Raw genomic sequence first — 14,320 nt, 5'->3', positions numbered from 1 at the left:
GGTAATACAAATATTAAAATGTAAAAGGTAATACAAAAATGTATGGTAATAAAAATATTAAAATGTAAAAGGCAATACAAAAATGTATGGTAATAAAAATATTAAAATGTAAAAGGCAATACAAAAATGTATGGTAATAAAAATATTAAAATGTAAAAGGCAATACAAAAATGTATGGTAATAAAAATATTAAAATGTAAAAGGCAATACAAAAATGTATGGTAATAAAAATATTAAAATGTAAAAGGCAATACAAAAATGTATACATAGGTATTTTTGTGCACGTAAAAGTCTCTTCAACTCCGAAACTGAAGGTGGCAGCAAAGTGCTCAGTCTCTTATGCTCAGTTACTACTAGGCAATTTGAAGAAGAAGAATAGAGGCGTGGCTTTGCAGGCCAGGAGGAAGCCAACTTCTAATCGTTCGGTAAGCGCGAACTACTACCTACAGCCCTTGGAACGCTTTAATTTGGCTAAAGAGAAACTAAACGTATTAAAAGTTTGTTTGTCGTCCCAGTACACGTTGACAAAACAGGTAGACAGTGGCGGTCATGTAATTCTGTAAAAGCCCGTCTGTAAAGCTAAGGTTAGCTGCGGAGCTACTGCTACTTAATAAACAATGTACAGTACAACTATGCTAACGCCAGCTCACATGCTAGCATTACATGTGTTTATCAGTGTACGCCCCTTGTTAGATGTCTGAAACATTCATGTTACAAATGTCTTGGCAACACGCGGGATTTGGTCACTAACTTCACCAACCTACACGCGTATCAATCATGTGGTGCTTTAACATATGCAAAACAATAATTTCCCTCCATTTTCATCGCAAATGCTCCTAACGGTTCGACATGGCTAACATATAATAATGCGTGGCTGTTTATTAAGACAGGGAGTATGCATAATGTCAGCAAATGAACAAAAACTGTATTAATTCTGCTTCTTTTCTGCTGCAGGATTTAAACCTGTGGGGTAACCATCTGTGGTCACCGAGAGACTAGTTGAGAGTTCATGGCCTACTCAAACTACAGCAACCTGAGCAGGGCTCAACTTACTTTTGAATATCTGCATACAAACTCGTAAGTGCAGCTTTACTGGTTTACAGCGAAAAGGTTTCAAAACAACAGTCACTGTTTTGGTTCTGCATGGCATGCCATGTGGCCTTTACATATACATTAGTGGTTAAGTGGTAGTCAGGTTTCCAGACTGCCCCTAAATGGTGCCGTTTTGCCCTTAAAATTTGAGACAGCGCAACTACAATTTTCATCCGCTTGTGCCAGTGCAATCTGTAAATTTACTGAATTTGAAATAATTTCAAATAAGTTATTAAGCGGTTCGGAGAATAGATGGATAGATAATAACTAGTGTGTTGAATATTTTTCATTGTTGACAAGCTCCACACTTAAGTAATATGGTGAAAATGAGTGGGATGAATATTTGCAAGTCTATTTATAATGTGTGCCCCTAAAATCTTCGACTTGCGCCCCTAAAATTTCATGTTAGAAGCTACTCCAATCCTTAAAAAAAAAAAAGTTAGTCTGGAGCCCTGATAGTGTGCAGTGCAGTGCAGTGAGAGATTTCTAATCCAATTTCACTCAAAAGTATTATTTATGTACTGTAGCTGCTCATATACAGTTTAACCGTCATTAGCTGTAGAGCTTGAATTCTTTAATGTTTGTGCAAATTAAAAAATAAAGACGAAATACAGATAATAGTAGATTCAACTTTTATTAAACTTTGCAACTTTTACCATCATTCCTGACTTGTTTATATGATGGTACAACTGAATTTGAAGGCGATAATGTGGCCTTAACATTTTTGGCAGTGTATTTTCCATGTGTTTTTTAGTGGAACCAAAAATTATACACTATGCGTTTCATAGTTACACTTATGAATATGTTGAAACCATAAATACAAAAATAAATACTTATAAACACATTTCACTCTTCTCAGACATCAAATATTTTTAAAATGTAGAAGAGAATGAAATCAGATGAGGCTTTCCTTTTTTCGTGGTTTTAAAAATGGTTTAGTAAAGCATGTTTGCGTTATACATTTATTTGTAATTATTTTATAGTGATGGTAAAAAAGTGTTTTTTTTTAACCAAAAATGTTTTAAATTTTGTACTATGTTCTTTTGTACATAAATGTAAGATAGTATGTACATTTTTTATTAAAATATTTTGTATTTTTGTCAGAGGCTTTAATTGCTTCAATTGCTGACTGAGGGTTTAGTGATAGCGCCCGAAATTCATATCATAGTAGACATTGAATCTCTTTGTGGTAATTTTGTATTTTGCGACATGAACTTTACTTACCGGTAAGTGTAAAAATTATAATGGATGTATTTATGAATGGGTTAAAATTTGTATATTTTCTTTTATTTCGGTCAGAGTATCAGATTTATTCTTCTCCCCTTTTCATTCAAAATTTGCATTTTCATGTAAACCTATCTGCTTTTTCTTGAAATCATTTTAACAAATAAAAAAAAGTTGTCCCTTAGCAAAGTAATTGATTAAAAAGATATAGAATAATTTTTAGACCTATCATTGTGTAGATCTCCAAACTCAATACGCTATGGTGCAAAATAGTGCACACAAAAAAAAACATTGCAAAACATTGCACATGTAAGTGTTTAATGTACTTTTGACCTTTTACAAGCTCCTCATCATGGCTGATGACAGCCTTTTTGTCCCGATTTTGCCCATTCCACACTCCAAGGACGACGACAATCAGATAACCAGTAAATTTACCCTGTTAGAGCATTCTGCGGTCTTAGGCGTGTTAAGAGGGAATTTGTCTTGATAATATGGTCCGAAACGGGTCGTGTTTAATAATTACAACAACAAAAAATTCATGCGTGTGGGGAAAGTAAACAACTTGGATGGATGGATGATACTGAATCTGCATATGACAATAAAAAGCAATTGTGTATCTAGGAATTGCACGAGTCATAAAAGTTTATATGAGAGAAGGGTGCAATTTGAATACAGGTTTCATTAAACTTGAAATACCATTGCAAAACACATGGTATGATATACTGTATATATATAATACTTAATTTTTATTTTTTTAATTGACTGACTTGAATGGTGTTTGACTTTAGGACAACACACGAGTTCTTATTTGGAGCCTTGGCAGAGCTTGTGGACAATTCGAGGTATTTGTGTTGATTTGCTGCCATTACGAAGACCTAATGTTGTTCATTTTGTAATCAAGTGGTGTTTTACCTTCCACAGAGATGCCGATGCCACACGAATTGACATTTACACAGGTAATATTTGGTGTTGAATACAATGAAGTGTAAACTTTACTTTTAACTTAACACTTCCATAAATTGTTGACAGAGAAAAGGCCAGAGCTGCGGGGCGGCTACATGCTGTGTTTTCTTGATGATGGCATTGGAATGGAGCCAAGTAAGTGGCACTTTATCTTTGACCTTGATCCTTGTGTTTAGTTTTGATATGGATTCAGCATTTCGGTTCCAGACAAGTTTTCACATTACAAATGTGCTGACATTCATTTAATTTTGTTAGACGAGGCAACCCATGTGATCCAATTTGGAAAGTCAAGTAAAAGATCTCCTGACTCCACACAGATTGGCCAATACGGAAATGGACTGAAATCGTAAGATCCTGAGAGACTTTTACAATCAAATTGCAGGTGTGATGCACGTTTTGATTAATTTACATTTTATTGGATGTGTCTCTTGCCAGGGGATCCATGCGAATTGGGAAAGACTTCATCCTGTTTACAAAAAAGGCCAACAGTCTAACTTGTCTTTTTTTATCAAGGACTTTCCATGAAGAGGAAGGTCTTGACGAGGTCAGGCCAATGAATATTTGTATTTCATGACATGACTGCTGCGTTAAGTTTAGTTTTTTAGTGTGAAAAAAATCTTCATATATAAGTAATTTGCAGTGTGTCCTATGTAATTAAAATTTTTGTTTTGTGAGATTTTAAGATTGTCTGACCTCTAAATTTATTCTGAATTACTCTTAACTTCTCAGGTAATAGTGCCTCTCCCGTCCTGGGATTTGATAACTAAAGAGCCGCTGACGTCTGACCCAGAGAAATACGCCATTGAGACCGAGCTGATATGCAAATACTCGCCTTTTAAAAGTGTACAAGAGTTGATGGAGCAGTTCAGCAAAATTGAAAGTACCAGTGGTTAGTACAAGCGTGTGTGCGTGATTATTAAAACTTCTTTCTTTTCTTTTTTATGGTAATAAATTGGACTAAAAAGTGTTTTTTTTTTTTTGTTCTGACTATGTGTCAAGGTACCTTGGTGATAATCTATAATCTGAAGCTGATGGACAACAGAGAACCAGAACTGGATGCCGAGACGGATCACCAGGACATACTGATGGCTGGAATGCTTGCTGAAGGAGTGTGAGTACCGTGCGATTGCAATTTCATCAAAACAGAAAGCAGGCACAGCATGTTGGTAGCACAATGGTCTCACTCTCAGGAGGTTGTGGGTTTGAATCCTGGCTCTGGCCATTCAGTGTGGAGTTAACACTTTCTTCAGGTACTCTGGCTTCCTCCTACATTCCAGATGTGATAGGTTAATTTGATACTTTTTAGGAATAGGAGAAAAGTGCATTTAATAATAAATGAATAAATAAAAAGTAACATGATTGAGAAGGTAAATCACTCCACACTTGCATGCATATGAACAGGATGAATGGTAGGAAATGGATGGATGAAAGACATCATCAGAGTAAATGCTAATGGCTGTTTCCTCCCCTTGTTTACAGGAAACCAGAGAGGAGGTCATTCAGAGCATACGCTGCTGTGTTGTACATTGACCCCCGCATGAGGATTTTTATCCAGGGGCATAAAGTGAGGACCAAGAGGCTGTCCTGCTGTCTTTATAAACCGCGGTAATGGAGCACACACATGCTTAACAGCCCTGTGGCAGGTGACAGGTTTGTTTCATCTGTTTCCTTGCTTCTCATCACAGGGTTTATAAGTACTCATCGACACGTTTCAAAACGCGCGCTGAACAGGAAGTCAAGAAAGCAGATCACCTTGCTAAGATTGGTGAGTTGGTGGTCTACGTCCATCTTTTTGCTCTCTCTGCGTGCTCTTCAATTGACTTGGTGAATCTTCCGTTACCAATTTAAGCGGAGGAGAAAGCCAGAGAAGCAGAAAGCAAGCGTTTAGCCATGGAGACGAGACTTGGAGAGGATGTGTCGAAAGATTCTCGAGTAAGTGAAACACCAGATCACTTTTCTGGTCCACTTTGGCTGCACAGGTTTTTCAGCTGATAACACAAATCCCCCACACCCTTTCCTGTCTTTCAGACGATCCTGAGAAAAGCCCAGGATTCAGCCATGATGCTTAGACGGGATGCTGACATGAAGAAAAGAATTCTAGAGTCCAAACAGAAGTACAATACTTAATCGCAATATTAGTATCATTGTCTACACTGGAGGATGTTTTATGGAATTTAAAAACAAAAACACGAAGAACACTAGCACAATCCTAAGTTCTTTTTCTTTCACATCTCTCAGAGCATTAAAGGAGCCCAAGGAACTGAACTTTATATTTGGAGTGAACATTGAACAGAGAGACCTGGATGGAATGTTTGTTTACAACTGCTCCCGTCTCATCAAGATGTACGAAAAGACGGGTCCTCAGCTGGATGGAGGCATGTGAGTAGTGTGCACACTGACTGTGATGAAGTCAGCAAAGATGAGCTTGGTTGAGGGGTTTTACTACTATGTCGGTTGTGTTTTTGTCACACAGGGCCTGTGGAGGTGTTGTCGGCGTAGTGGATGTCCCATATTTAGTTCTCGAGCCTACTCACAACAAGCAAGACTTTGCCGATGCTAAGGAGTATCGACATTTGCTAAAGTCCATGGGAGAACATCTGGCTCAGTACTGGAAGGACACTAACATTGGTAAGGAACACCTGACATTCACAGTCTTAATGGAGATTCATCTAATCTAATAAATTATCGTCCACATGGCATTATAAAAAAAAAAAAAGAGACTCGGGCAATTAAGTTATGTGGTTAACAAAATACTGGAATTTCCCCATTGAGGGACTGATTAAGGCTTTTTGTACGCTGTTCTATTGTAACATTGTGGAAACCTGCACAGTTTCTACCTTTCGGATGCTCAATTCCTCCTGAATTTCAAGAGTACTGCTCATGTCTTTCCATTAACTTCTAGTGAATACTTAAGTAATAATAATCAGGGCTCCAGACTAACATTTTTTTTACTATGAGAACAGTGGTCCATAACGTGAAATTTTAGGGGCACACACTATAAATTAACTTGTAAAATAAACTTTCATCTCAGTCATTTTCACTATATTACTGATGTGTGAAGCAGAAGTATGACAACAAAAATTACTCAAGAGTTTAATTATATATATATATATATATATATATATATATATATATATATATATATATATTTTTTTTTTTATTTATTTATTTTTTTTTTAAACTGCAAACTTTTACCGGTTGCATTGATGAAAATTTCTCAGGTTTTAAGGGCAAAATACCCCTATTTAGGGCAGTCTGGAGCCCTATATACTGAATTAAATAAAAAGTGACTCTCAATTTATAATGTTAACCCAGTTAATGCAGGTTACATCAAGTCAGTCATCAAAAGTGGACGATCTGGTGATAGAGTAATGTTTGAGCTAAAGAAAAATAATAAGTAAATGTTGCAGTTGCAAGGATCAAGAAGGTTTTCTTTCGCCTAGGAACAAGCCTTATGATGGCCTTGTAGGGCCTTATGATTAAGAGTATGAGTATGTTTGTGCATGATGCATGCAGTTCAGCTGTTGGTTATGAGTAGGGATGGGCGAGTACCAATAATAGGTATCGGGCCGATACTGGGCCTCAGGACTAGAAATCAGAAGAATAGAAAATTGCCATTAATTTCATGCAATTTTAAGAAAAAATGCTATATTGAGATTAATAGGTATTTGTTTAAATTAGCTGTTATTGTTTTGGGTTTTTTTTTGGGGGGGAGGATAATTTTACAAGAAGTACTGGTGGTATCGGTGACTAGTCAAGAGTTCTCATACTCGTTCTGGTATCGGTCTGAAAAAAGCGGTATCAAACATCTCTATTTATGAATAAGAATGTTCAGTTTGTGTTCATGTTTACTAGGTCAATTGCTGAGTATATTTTTTTTTTGCGTGATGCAGCTCAGAAAGGCATAGTGAAGTTCTGGGATGAGTTTGGATACTTGTCCGCCAGCTGGTCTGCGCCGCCGTCATTGGAGGCAAGATATAAGAGACGCCGCGCCATGGAGATCCCAATTACCATTCAGTGCGGTGAGTCCCAGACGCACGCACACACACACATTCAGCACTCCAAACCTGTGCTCACGCTGCTTTTATGGGTTGTGTTTTTAGATAAATGCTTAAAGTGGAGAACGCTGCCGTTCCAGATGGATGCTGTCGACAAACGCTACCCAGACAGCTGGGTGTGCCTTATGAACCCAGATAGTACCCAGGATAGGTAAACACACGCACAAATATCAAGTTAAATCATTTATGGACTCAATGGCCACATCATTAAGTACACAACTGTACAACTGCATGGCTGCCTTTTTTTGTTGTTTGTTTGTTAGATATCAGTGTGCATATGCACTTAATAAAGTAGCCAGTAAGTGACTGTGTGTCCATTTTGCAAAGTGGGTTTAGCTAGTGTGACACTTGGTTTATGATTTTCTCCAATGCATGACAGATGTGACGCTGCTGAAAAGAAACCAAATTTGCCGTGCGGAGTCCTGAAAAAAGAAAAGCAGACCACTGAAGACAAACAGAAAGAGCTTGCAGAAAAAATCAAACATCAACAGGATAAACTGGAGGCCTTGCAGGTAGCTTGTTTGTTCCTGGCGGCCTCGCTTTCCAGCCTTTCACAGGCACTTCACATATTTGTATGCCTTCCTCAGAAAACCACTACAATCAAATCTGCGGCAGATATAAAGAAGCTGCCAATGGATGTTAGCATGAAACCTGCAACAGACACCTCCGCCAAGGTACACCTGCCCTCACTGGAGTTATTATTTTGAATTCTTAGTCCTGTTAATATTATTAATATTGATATTAGGCGTGTCAGGCGGTTTTAAAAATGTTCATCGTAATTAATCGCATGACTTCAATAGTTATTAACTCACGATAATTGCAAATTTTATATCAGTTTTAAATGTACAATAACATATAAAATAATAAATAAAAAAAAAATAAGTTTTCATATTCTTGTTAAAATAAAGTGAAATATTGAAATATGGCTGCATATTTTAGTCATTGATGCAGTAATTTCATAATTCATAAAATTGAGTTAAAAGGAAAAAGATGTACTGTAAAAAACAAATGTGATATTGATTTGTGTTTAGGTCCTTTTTCTGCCATAAACGTGTCACAGGCCACACCAAATGGCAAATAATCTTTTAATTGACATAAAATTATTACATAAAATTTCCCACTGCGGTGATATGACCTCATTTAAGCAAGAAAATACCACAAGGAGCAACAATAAAACAACCAAACTTTGGCTGATGCCGCAGAAGATGAATTGTAAGCCTAATGTGATCTTCAAAGTTGCGGCTGAGAGGTCAAACGTCCAAACCTTTGAAAACACCCTTTTCTCCAAACTAGGGATTTCAAACTTCCAACATTAAAATTGCTGTAACTTTGTCAATTTTTGAGGTGCGTCCATGCAATATATATAATTTTAAAGGGAATTAAGTGTAGAATTTGAATATGTAAAACTCTCAATTTAGATTTTTTGGCACATGAGGACCCTTTTTGCCAGATGCAATTATGCTTTATTATTAAATTCAATACTGCAAAATTTTGACGAGGATGTGTCTGCAGCTGGAATTCCCCCAGTACACAGGTTTTCCAAGTAATCGTACGTTAAAAAAATTGGGACGCTAAAGGAACTTTAAATTAACTCAAAATTAACGCACTAATTTTGTCACCGAATTGATATATTGTCTTCATTATGATTGAAGCATCCCTTTGTTTTTATGTCATGTCATATTTTCTTCATTTTAAATCAGTTGTCATAAATTCACTGCAATAATCACTTGTATAGCATAAAGTATTGACCCAAATCAACTTTAAGCAAGTAACACTACACTACCAGTGCAACATTACATAATACAGTCTATCATAAAAAGATCTATCTGAGGATATGGTGTCAGATAGAAAATGGCTTTCTACAAATCCTGCATTTTTTTTTAAAGAGCCGCATCGGTCTCGTAAACTGAAACAGATGAATGATGACTTGTCATCTGTTCGTATTGTTGATATTTTCTGCAACTATTCTTTTGCCCACTTTGTCTCTAAGGCAAGTCGGTCTTCAGAGAGATCTGTAACGCGCCCTCGATCGCCCCCGTTGCCGGCTCACCTCAAGACGCCACACAGCGCTCCCCCGCCCCGCACCTACTCTCAGCGGCCCACCCGGACCCCTGCCCCTCCACCTAAGGTTGAAGCAACCAGGTCCAAAGCTACAGCAAAGTCACCCGCACCAAAGCCGACAGCCAAACCTTCCAAAACACCCCCACCAAGCCGCACTTCAAGGGTAAGATACATGTCGGATCAGTGGAAAATATAGTACTAAAAGTAAGCTTAATGTCTTGTCTCTTTCGATAGTCACTCACTAAAGCATCAGCCAAACCTACAGCTGTTGGACAACGTAAGAGAATAATTGTGGAGGAGGACAGCGAGGAGGAGGAGGAGGAGGAGGAGGAGGATGAAGAAGAGGAGGAGGAGGAGGAAGAAAGTGAGGACAGTGAAGAAGAACCCCAGACGAAGAAGTCAAAGATGGCCGCTGCTGCTGGTAACCGGGGCAAAGTGGTGGAGAAGGCCCCAGTTGCCAAACGTGGCAAGTTAGACGAGGTAAACATCAGTAAATGTTAAACGCGTGAACATCAGCAGTGGCCAAAGCAGACGTGCACCTTGCTTGCTTGCATAACTGCGCCAACTGTCCACTTTTTTTTTTCTTTTTAATGAAGCCTGTTGCTTGTTGCTTTAACTCCCGCAGCATCACTTTTCCTCTTCTAAAAAGTGATAGCAAAGAGAACTTTGTCAGTTGTTTACTTGCTGGTTGAGTCGCAGAACCTCAAACGAAGCCCGTCTGCTGTTGACCTAACAGGTTAACAAACAAACACAGCCTGGAAAGAAAGGAGTTGCTACTCCTCCACGCCAGACCCCTGTTGCTAAATCCAAGGTAGCTTTACTCATCCTGCAGTCTGTTTGCTCCTCCTAAAGCTGGCCTGCATCTGCTCTTTCCAATCTCTAATAATCAACTTGTCATGCAACTGTTATGCTTGTTTTCTAATCCCTTCTTGAAGTGGCGGGAAGAGGAATAGAGGAATTCTTTCAACCTTTCACTGCTTTCACTAACAGGGATCAAAACCTTTCGTTTTTTTTCAACCCTGATGTGGTTCTAGTTATGAGAGTTTTGTCTGTGCAGGCACCAGAGAAGGCGCCAGAGAAGCCTCCGGAAAAAGCGTCGGAAAAAGCGCCAGAGAAAGTGCCAGAGAAGGCACCAGCGAAGGCACAACAGCAGGACCCGGAGGACGACATTAGGAATGCTCAGAAAGGTATCACATAAGCCGCGTTTCCACCGCAGGACGTTCGGGTATGGGGAGGGGCGTAGGGACTTTCACAGGAACCGTCCTCTCAGCCGGCCCGCTTGTGGCTGTCTCCCCACTGCGGAGTACGACCCATTTCGCGACGTCGTGAGTTCCGATCGGCAAAAATCACGAGGAAAGAGAGAAACTTTAGGTGGTTGCTGTTTTTCTCTGCTTTTTATTTTATGTACTTGGCGTGGATGGATGGTTTGAGTGAGAGGAGACGGCATTTAGATGAAGAATTTGAAAAGGCTAAAAGAGTGGAACGCTAATAGGCAAAGGATTATTAAGAGAATTGTTTTGGTGGAAGAGTCGTCGTGCATGAAGGTAAGATATTTTTTTATGCAAAACAATTTTTAGCCAATCGGCACAAAAGCTCGAACGGGAGTTTATCGGGCCGGCGGAGTCCCTACCCTCGAGTAAGACACGCACATACGGGGCTGGCCCTGTAAATTTACCCCGAAGTTCCTGCGGTGGAAACGCGGCTATTGATCAGAGAATGTCGCTTTTTAAACTGTTTCTTATATTCGGATATTTTCAGTTCATTTCACAAGGTTGCCCCGCAAGCTGAAATGCAAAGTCTTGGCTCAAAAATATTCTTTTTCCCCCCGAAGATAAGGGACTGCTAGTTGAAGTCCGCGTCAACAAGGAGTGGTTCACAGGAAAAGTCATCGCCGTCGAGACCAATAAACAGAGCGTTCGCTGGAAAGTCAAGTTTGACTATGTCCCTCGAGCCACCCCTAAAGACAGATGGTGAAACTTCATCTTTACTAAATGCATTTTGTCCGTACTCCATGGCATTGATGCATCGTGTTGGTGTGCGAAGGGTGTTCAAGGGCAGTGATGAAGTCCGCCTGATGCGTCCGCCGTCTCCCATCTCCCAAACGCCCGACACCCAACAGGAGACCGAGAAAGCGTCTGCAGCCATGGAGCCGGACACCACACAACCCGGCACCAGTCGAGAGGTGACCGAGAGCCTGGTCACCATGTTGAGGCGAGTGGCTCCTTTGTCAGATTGAACCCGCAAGCTAACATAGCGTAGTTTCGTATCGCGTGAAAGTGACAAGTATGCTGCTCTTCTTTTCAGGACAATGCTGCGGTACTTCTTCCCTCCTGCTTTTCAGATTCCTAAGGATGATGTAAACAGCATGACGGCAGAGGAGTTGGTGGCCTTTCCTCTGGTGAGATGAAAACACTTTTCTCGACTACCCATTTTCAGCCATATACATGGTATTCACTGACGTCGCGGGATCGCGAGCCCGCCCCTCATGGTGGGGCAATTTTCCAGTGAAGTCAGCTTTGCTTCTATTGAGTTTACACCGAATGTTTTTTTGTGATTGACGAATGTCACCCCCAGCTTCCTCTAACGTTACTTTTGTAAGCAAGACGTATGCAGAAAGTTTAGCTTGACACTCTTTGCAGCGGTACACGTTGAAACGTTTGGTTAGTGGAATCGAATTTGTCGATACTGAGGACTTGAAAAACATATGCTCTATGGTAGCATTTTATTGGTTGCTATGTGCATTTATCAATTGTGAATTTGAGGTGAAGAATCTCGAGTTATTTTTAAACCAATTAGCTAGTTCCCCCAAACGCACTCGCTACTAGCGCTAGCATGTTACAACGAAAACATCAACAACAACATTGTCGATTCATCACTTATTTTCGTACACTTTAACAATTTCAACTTTTTGGCTGCTGGGAAAGGAAAATAATAGACCTAAAGGAGGGTATTTGGAGAGCTCTCAAAATCTTGACTACAAATCTATTTTTAGCCAGAGCTAGCCACGGCTAGAGGCTCACATACAGTATATCACAATTGCATTATGGTAAAAGCATTTTTACCATCTTACAATGAAACTTACCTTAATCAAAATGGTCAGAACACACTTTGGTAGACTTTGTCGGTTGGAAATCCGTTCGATGTATCTTTGTAATTCCGGACACTTCTTTGCCATTCCAATTCGACATTCCATGGACCGGCATACAATGTGGAGCAAATGACGGCATGTGAATTCTATCTAGAAGTTTCATTTCACATCTTTGATCACCCAATTTTGCCCCCGTGAACGGCAAACGTGCGCACCATTGTGAAGCGGTTTGTGAAAATCCGGAATGAATCAATCAAAGTAACTTGTTGTAAGCAACACTCCTCAGCATTTGGTTGCGTTGTCTTGCTGGTCGTTTGCCCCACGAAAGGCCTGCTGGGTCGATAGTTGGGGGGCGGTGACGTCGTGTGAATACTATGTATAGGCAAACTACAGTGGAGTCTTGTTCAAACTGACTAATAGTGGGGAAGGGTTGACCGTTAAAGCCAATTGTACGTGAAATTGAAGCACTTTTTTTTTGTGGACTAAAAACTCACATCAAAAATCGAGGTTCCACTGTATATTCATTGACATGCACCTGTAGAAGTGGTAGTGTTGAGTTACCCTAGTGTTGATGTATCCTTTTGCGGTTCTCCTGTCTACTTCAGAAAGAGTATTTCCACCAGTACGAATCAGGTCTCCAGTCACTGTGCAACTCGTACCAGAGCAGAGCGGACGCCAAAGCCAAAGCTGTGGAAGAGAAAAGCAACAGCACAGAGATGAAACTGAAGGAAGCAGATGAGAAGCTACAAAAACTACGAACCAATATTGTTTCACTTCTGCAAAAAGTTCAAGAGGTTGGACAGCTTTTTTTGTTTGAATATTTAATCTGTTCATGGTCTTGGAAATGATGAGCAATGTAAAGCAATAATTGCTTCCCTCCCTCTTAGGATATCGACATCAACACAGATGATGAACTTGATGCGTATATTGAGGACCTTCTCACCAAAGGAGATTAAACAGAATGGACAGCAGATATCTCCAAGAAGGAAAAAGAATGTGCACATCAAACGACTGACAGCCATGCTACTGGCATCATATTCAATATGAATATTTGGGGGATTGTTATTGTCAAGCTTTCCCCCCCTTTTTTCATTTAGCAGTAAGCATTCACTCCATGCCGGTGTTTGTCATTCATTTCGTTTTTTACATTATTGGCGGCCGTCTAGCAAGTTGATTTTGTTTTAGTCTTTTACTGTTCTTGTTAATCAGTTCTGAAGCCAACCTATCTTACGTTAAACTTTGTAGGTTTAATACAGTTTACTGTCCCTATATAGTCAACTAAGGCAGGTCTTTATTTTGCGCTACTGTCGGGTGAGACAATACAAAGTATTTTAAGAGTTTGGGTTGGCTAGACCGCACTCTCTACTGCTGTCTATCTATGTAAACGTTAACTATTATTTTTTGTACACTCGTCAAAAACATCGGTGTTGGTCATGATTATTGCCCCTTCCTGACCAGCTTGACTAGCAAATCGAGTAACACACTAAGAAATTCATACTGGGTTTTATCAGTATAATGTTCATGCCTGTTCTGCTTGTTTTTGAAGAAAACAAAACTGTTTAGTAGAGTGTTCCTACTCATTATCTTTACCTGTCCATCTGTTTGAACATATTTTAACATGTCAAAAAAAAAGTTTTATTAAATTGCATGATTCAGTCTTCATGTTAAATTGCAAGAAATGGTTGTATTTTTTTTTTAACATCTTTACTGAAACAATAAAACTGGTTCCACACTACATGTTACAGGTTTTTGATGCAAAAAATAAGGTTAAGGAGAAATCTCACAAATAATCCAATTTAGTACATGTGGCTAGTGTTTAGCACGTCTGCCTCGT

At 39.4% G+C, this 14,320-nt stretch overlaps 1 protein-coding gene across 4 annotated transcripts; it reads left to right on the top strand.

The window, feature by feature from the left end:
• The first annotated feature begins 329 nt into the window (after window positions 1-329).
• Window positions 330-14,221, top strand: morc2 (MORC family CW-type zinc finger 2). 4 transcript variants are annotated; one of them, XM_077561110.1, is made up of 28 exons: window positions 330-425; window positions 955-1,077; window positions 3,105-3,158; window positions 3,238-3,272; window positions 3,346-3,414; window positions 3,535-3,625; window positions 3,715-3,823; window positions 4,009-4,168; window positions 4,279-4,390; window positions 4,759-4,884; window positions 4,965-5,044; window positions 5,129-5,211; window positions 5,308-5,393; window positions 5,518-5,658; window positions 5,753-5,907; window positions 7,173-7,301; window positions 7,383-7,488; window positions 7,717-7,849; window positions 7,925-8,011; window positions 9,328-9,561; window positions 9,633-9,878; window positions 10,135-10,209; window positions 10,456-10,585; window positions 11,230-11,368; window positions 11,442-11,609; window positions 11,703-11,796; window positions 13,092-13,280; window positions 13,374-14,221. In XM_077561110.1, exons 2-28 carry the CDS (start codon window positions 1,010-1,012, stop codon window positions 13,440-13,442), a joined length of 3,168 nt encoding a protein of 1,055 aa, XP_077417236.1. In that variant the 5' UTR covers window positions 330-425; window positions 955-1,009; the 3' UTR covers window positions 13,443-14,221. The 4 variants fall into 4 exon arrangements, with proteins under 4 accessions (XP_077417236.1, XP_077417239.1, XP_077417237.1 ...); XM_077561111.1 differs by lacking the exon at window positions 330-425 and adding an exon at window positions 430-533; XM_077561112.1 differs by lacking the exon at window positions 330-425 and adding an exon at window positions 564-584.
• Window positions 14,222-14,320: the final 99 nt, after the last annotated feature.

The sequence above is a fragment of the Vanacampus margaritifer genome, chromosome 3, assembly GCF_051991255.1.
Source record: "Vanacampus margaritifer isolate UIUO_Vmar chromosome 3, RoL_Vmar_1.0, whole genome shotgun sequence".
Classification (NCBI taxonomy): domain Eukaryota; kingdom Metazoa; phylum Chordata; class Actinopteri; order Syngnathiformes; family Syngnathidae; genus Vanacampus; species Vanacampus margaritifer.
Note: the sequence above shows the minus strand (reverse complement) of the source record. Positions and strands in the feature narration are given on the sequence as shown.

Bases quoted from the DNA above. Each gene is read 5' to 3' on its own strand.
- morc2 (XM_077561110.1), top strand. From the start codon at position 1,010: ATGGCCTACTCAAACTACAGCAACCTGAGCAGGGCTCAACTTACTTTT. The intron at 4,391-4,758 runs GTGAGTACCGTG...CCTTGTTTACAG, and splicing joins GGAATGCTTGCTGAAGGAGT to GAAACCAGAGAGGAGGTCAT. The intron at 11,797-13,091 runs GTGAGATGAAAA...TGTCTACTTCAG, and splicing joins AGTTGGTGGCCTTTCCTCTG to AAAGAGTATTTCCACCAGTA.